We start from the raw sequence: 6,000 nt of genomic DNA, 5'->3' as shown, positions 1-6,000 counted from the left end.
GTAAAAAGTAAAAAGTAAAAAGTAAAAAGTAAAAAGTAAAAAGTAAAAAGTAAAAAGTAAAAAGTAAAAAGTAAAAAGTAAAAAGTAAAAAGTAAAAAGTAAAAAGTAAAAAGTAAAAAGTAAAAAGTAAAAAGTAAAAAGTAAAAAGTAAAAAGTAAAAAGTAAAAAGTAAAAAGTAAAAAGTAAAAAGTAAAAAGTAAAAAGTAAAAAGTAAAAAGTAAAAAGTAAAAAGTAAAAAGTAAAAAGTAAAAAGTAAAAAGTAAAAAGTAAAAAGTAAAAAGTAAAAAGTAAAAAGTAAAAAGTAAAAAGTAAAAAGTAAAAAGTACAAAGTAAAAAGTACAAAGTAAAAAGTAAAAAGTAAAAAGTAAAAAGTAAAAAGTAAAAAGTAAAAAGTACAAAGTAAAAAGTAAAAAGTAAAAAGTAAAAAGTAAAAAGTAAAAAGTAAAAAGTAAAAAGTAAAAAGTAAAAAGTAAAAAGTAAAAAGTAAAAAGTAAAAAGTAAAAAGTAAAAAGTAAAAAGTAAAAAGTAAAAAGTAAAAAGTAAAAAGTAAAAAGTAAAAAGTAAAAAGTAAAAAGTAAAAAGTAAAAAGTAAAAAGTAAAAAGTAAAAAGTAAAAAGTAAAAAGTAAAAAGTAAAAAGTAAAAGTAAAAAGTAAAAAGTAAAAAGTAAAAAGTAAAAAGTAAAAGCTTAAAAGTAAAATTGAAAATTGAAAATTGAAAATTGAAAATTGAAAATTGAAAATTGAAAATTGAAAATTGAAAATTGAAAATTGAAAATTGAAAATTGAAAATTGAAAATTGAAAATTGAAAATTGAAAATTGAAAATTGAAAATTGAAAATTGAAAATAAAAAGGAAATGGCAGTACTTACCTTATGCCCAGTCGAATGGCGATTCGGATGGAAAAATCTCACAACAAATCCTTTTTATAATATACATCCTTTATTAAACGTAATCCTTTCATTTGTTCCTAACTGAATTCTATTATGTCACTTCATTTATTTCCCATAAATTTGTGTTTGTTTTTACTCGTATTACGGCTTTATGACTGCTTTTGTAACTGCTGTTTATATGTACAATTTTACTAAAATTTAATATGTTGCTTTACGATTTCTCCGCTCTGTTTTCCATTTCCCATTTACCCTAGAGAGCGCATACAATATTCTCGGAGCTTTAAATATGCAACCATACCGATACCGACATAATCCTATTAACTTAGCAATCTCGAAAATAAAAAAAAAATCGAACAACTCTTCTAACCGTCCGCGTGTATACTTCCTTTTTATTCCTCGAGCCACACCCCACCGCCTACACCCAACGGCCGCTCGTTTCACCGCCGGCCAACCCCAGCTGCGAAAAGCTCTTTTCCTTCGGTTTTCTTCCGATCAGCAGAAGCAGCAGAAAAAACGTTACCCAGGGCAGATAGATCTGAAAGAAGCGAAAAAACGACACACAAGACAGAGCCGACAGGGCCAGCATCGTCATCAGCCGCTGCTCCCCGGTCGGTATCAGCAGCGACCGGGACGAGGACACATCGCCATCGTGGTGACCCGGGTGACCGCCGCCGCCGCCGCCACCAGGACCGCCATGATCTCCGCCATGATTGGATGGCGACGATTTACTGTAGGCCGTCAGCTGGGGATAGTTGATGTACGTTTCCCCGTTGGCACCGTACTCCACGTAGGCCGGCGGATTCGTGATGTACTCGAAGATAAAGTCCGCCGGATTGTGACCGTGCGGTGTCGCCTCCGGGAATCCTGCGGAGGAAAGGTAAAGGAATATTGGTGAGTATGTTCATTTTTCTTTCTGTTTTTATTTTTTATTTTTTGCAAATGCGAGGTGTGGCATTTGAGTTATCAATTTTCCAAGCCCGGCGGAAGTGGAAAACTTACTTTGTGCCATTAGAGTTGTTCTCCGCATCGGAACGGTCGTTGGTTGCTCCGTCGTTGTGGTTGTGGTAGTTGTTGTTGTGGTTGTCGTTGTCGTTGTGGTTGTTGTGGTCGTAGTTGGCCGCTTGATTTCTGCGAAAGAACAATCAGAGAAAAGGGAAAAGTTCAATTTAAACAAAAATGTCACAATTTGCCTGTAATGAGTTTCCTTTTATTTCTCCACATAAATGTTTTACAACGTGCTGCCAAACACCTCGCAGGTTGTAGATTTTCGACCAAATATTTCCGTCCTTTTTTAATTCCTCTGACTGGCACTTTCAGTTTGCCCTGCTTTCACCGAAATAAACAACTTAGAATAAACTCCAAGCAGTCTGATAGTGAGAGTCGTAAAATCCCCTATTTATGAGACTATAAAAAAAGCAGAAGCAAACATAGAAGAACGTAGCTGTGTGCGTTGCCGTGTGAACTCGCTTACACATCCTGTCAGAGCCACTAGCAAGACACTTCTTTTGCGTCGACTTATAGCTTCTCGTTGCTCCAATCTTTAAAGCCCCAAACTTCTGCCTGCCCCTGCATGATTACGAACTGAGCCACGTTGGACCAACAAAAAAAAAGCAACCCTGTCCGTTAATTTTATGACTTCTTTTATGGCGCGACAACTTCTACCCAGCACCAGGCGATCCCCAGCGTCCATAAATTGCCAGTCCGGTAAGTTTGCGAAATGAAATTTAGCAGTACAGTTTCTTCGTTTTATCGCGTTTTCCAACCCACCGCTTAAACTACGAAACTAATAAAATCCACGCTACCGAGCGACACGACACTTACCATAAACCCTAATGGTTCGGTTCGCCTTGCCGAAGGCGTTCGATGATATGCACATGTAGCTGCCGGCGTCGCTGGCACCGAACCGGCGAATCCGCAGAGTCATGCGGCCGGAATAGTGCGAACTGTACTGTTCCCGAATTTCGTACCGATCGCCGTTTTGCATTACCTCCTGCCGGTGCAGCGGAGCCGCCCCGGAACTGCCACCGGCAGCGGCAGCACCCAACAGCATGCTGCTTCGCGATCCTTCCGGAGCATTGGCCAGACCACCCGCCGGCGAAACCTTGGTCCAGTAGTTCACCGAGCGGGGCGAAGACTCGATGGCACACTCCAGTTCGATGTCCGACTCTTCGAACACCCCCAGGAGCGTTTTGTCCGTTGTTACGTTCGGTGCGACTGGCGAGGTTTGATGGATGGAAAAGAGAAAGAGATCAATTACAGGACATCTTCAATCTATAGACCTAATAAATGTAATTGTGGCAGAAACAGTACACTGAAAATGCTTTGATTTTCCACTTTTGGACTTTTTTGACTTTTTGACATTTTTGGACTTTTTGACTTCTCGACTATCCGACTTTTGGATTTTTCGACTTTTCAACTTATCGAATTAACAACTTTTCGATTTTTTGACTTTCGGACTTTTCGACTAATCGAATTTTCGATTTTCGACGTTTTAACTTTTTAACGTTTTATCGGTTTTTCGAGTTTTCTGCTATTCGACTATTTAATTAATTCGATTATTCTTCGACTATTGAGAAATGGTCTGATTTCCAACTCTCCGACTTTTCGGCAGTTCGGTTTTTCGACTTTTCAACTTTTCAACTTTTGGTTTTCTGGTTATCTGGCTTTCCGGCTTTTCGAGTTTTCAGTTTTTCGACTTTCCTAGTTTTCTACTTTCGTTTTTTCAACTTTTCGACTGTTCAGCTTATCGACTTTTCAAGTTTTTATTTTTCGACTTTTCAGCTTTTTAACTTTTCGATTTTCAAGCTTTTCAAGTTTTCGACCTTGCTACTTTTTTACTCTCGACTTTTCGACTTTTCGGGTCTCTGATTTTTCGTCATTACGCTTTTCGATTTTTCAACTCTTTAACTTCTCGGTTTTTCAGCTTCTTCTGCCGATTTTCGGCAATTCCATTTTACGAACTTCCATTTCTGCTTCGTGCTAGAAGCGTTAACTCCACTCATACACTCATTTTTTGAGTTTTTTAGGCTGCAGAGTTCTCCGGCAATTAATCTTATAAAAAAATTTGGCGTATGTCATTAAAATTATTTTTTGCCCCCCGATTTTTCAAGCCAATTTCCAAGGGAGGGCTGACAAAAACTTTAGAAATAATTTGCAATGGCCTTAGAGTATTCGACTTTTCGACTTTCGAACTTTACCCCTCTTTTTCGTATTCTTCGAATATCGACTATTTAACTTTTCGACTTTTCGAATTTTCAACTTTTCGTCTTTTCGACTTTTCAACTTTACAACGATACAACTTTTCGGCTTCGTGATTTTCCGACTTTTCGATTTTCGGACTTACGCGCTTTTCGACTCTTCGATGTTTCGCTTTTCGACTTTTCATCTTCTCGATTTTTCGGCCTTTAAACTTTACAGTCATTCGACATTAGAGTGTTCGACTTTTCGACTTTACCCCTCTTTTTTTGACTTTGTGACTATCGACTTTTCGATTTTTCGTCTTTTCGGTAATCGAACTTTTCAGCTTTCGTAATTTTCCACTTTCGGACTTTTCGATCTTTTGGTTTGTTAAATTTTCTATTTTTCGACGTTTAGACTTTTTCACTATCGACTCTTTGACTTTCCGATATTTAAACTTTTTGGTTTTCCGATTTTTCGATTTCGCGAATTTTTGATTTTCGACTATTCAACTTTTCAACCTCGACTATTTGACTATTCAACTTTTTTTATCTATCGACTATTTAACTATTCCATTATTAGATTAGGCCATTACAAATATTTTATAAAGTTTTTGTCCTTCCGGTGTCCGGCCACTGAAGTGGGGGACGAAAAAAAACAAAGTGAATTTTTTAATCGAGCAAAAAAACTTGGGTACAAGCATTTTTATTTAAAGTTTAAACGTGAAAACCGAATCTATTCTTGCTTATAATATATACGTTATTATTTTCTATGCAAAAATCTACGAAAAAAAGACAAAACCGAAAAAAAAATTTTTGGACGATTTTCGGAAATTTCATTGTTCGAATTTTCATTTTTGTTTCGTGCTAGACGCGTTGACTTAACTTGTACACTCATTTTTCGAGTTTTTCAACTGTAGAGCCCAATTGATTTTATGAAAAAAATTTTGACTCATATCCTACAAATTTATTTTTCTGCCCCCCGATTTTTCAAGCCAATTTCCAAAGGGGGGGGGGGGGGCGGGGAGGCAAATCATTTTCAAAAACTTTGAAAATGATTTGCTAAGGCCTTATTTAATTATTCCACATTCCAATTTTCTGACTTTTCGATTTTTCGACCTTCGCAAAACGGGGTAACTTTAATCAGTTAGACCCCTCTCATAAATAAGTGAAATAAACAGCATCTACCAACTTTCCTGAATTGATCAATTTGACACCGATGATTAGTGGTACCCCGTTTTACTTGGTACGTGGTACCCCGACTTTTCGACTTTGCGACTCTTCGACTTTCGGACTATTCGATTTTTCGACTATCAACTTTTCGACATTTTTCAATTTTCAAATTTTCGCTTTTCAACTTTCTGACTTTTCGCTTCTTTGGCTATCGACTTTTCTACAATTTGACTTTTCGATTTTCCTACTTTTTGACTCTTCTACTTTTAGATTTTCCGACTTTTCCATTCTCGGGCTTTTTGACTTTTTGACTGTTAGACTTTTCGACTATCGACTCTTAAAATCCATATTTTTTTTTGCTCGATTAAAAAAATCTTTATTTTTTTCACCCCCCTCTTTCAGTAGTTCAGCACCGGAGGGACAAAAACTTTTTAAAATATTTGCAATGGCCTTATTCGATATACGACTATTGAGAAATGGTTTGATTTCCAACTTTTTGACTTTTCGGCTTTTCGACTTTTGGACTTTTCGACTTGCTGGATTTCCTACTTTTTGATCTTACGCAGTTTTCGACTTTCAGAGTTTTCGACATTTCCGACACTTCGACTTTCAGACTTTTCGGCTATCGACTCTTTGACTTTTCGAATTTCCGCTATTCGACGCTTCTATTTTTTAACTTATCGCTTTTTCGGGTTTTCGACTAATTAACTATTTAACTATTCGCCACAAACGTTGTTCAACAGGCTTTGTCTTAGCACAGC

The 6,000-nt window shown here is 36.7% G+C and overlaps 1 protein-coding gene across 1 annotated transcript in view; it reads right to left on the bottom strand.

The window, feature by feature from the left end:
• Window positions 1-1,305: 1,305 nt before the first annotated feature.
• Window positions 1,306-6,000, bottom strand: part of LOC128739329 (hemicentin-2-like) — a 77,899-nt gene continuing 73,204 nt past the window's right edge. The window contains exons 6-8 of the mRNA XM_053834807.1: window positions 2,712-3,104; window positions 1,890-2,018; window positions 1,306-1,754 (exon numbers count right to left, since the gene is read on the bottom strand). Of these exons, the coding sequence (XP_053690782.1) occupies window positions 1,306-1,754; window positions 1,890-2,018; window positions 2,712-3,104 (971 nt within the window). The remainder of the gene's footprint in view (window positions 1,755-1,889; window positions 2,019-2,711; window positions 3,105-6,000) is intronic.

This window comes from Sabethes cyaneus, chromosome 3 (assembly GCF_943734655.1).
Source record: "Sabethes cyaneus chromosome 3, idSabCyanKW18_F2, whole genome shotgun sequence".
NCBI classification, from domain to species: Eukaryota; Metazoa; Arthropoda; class Insecta; order Diptera; family Culicidae; genus Sabethes; species Sabethes cyaneus.
The sequence above is the reverse complement of the archived record's forward strand: the minus strand, read 5'-3'. Positions and strand labels throughout refer to the sequence as shown.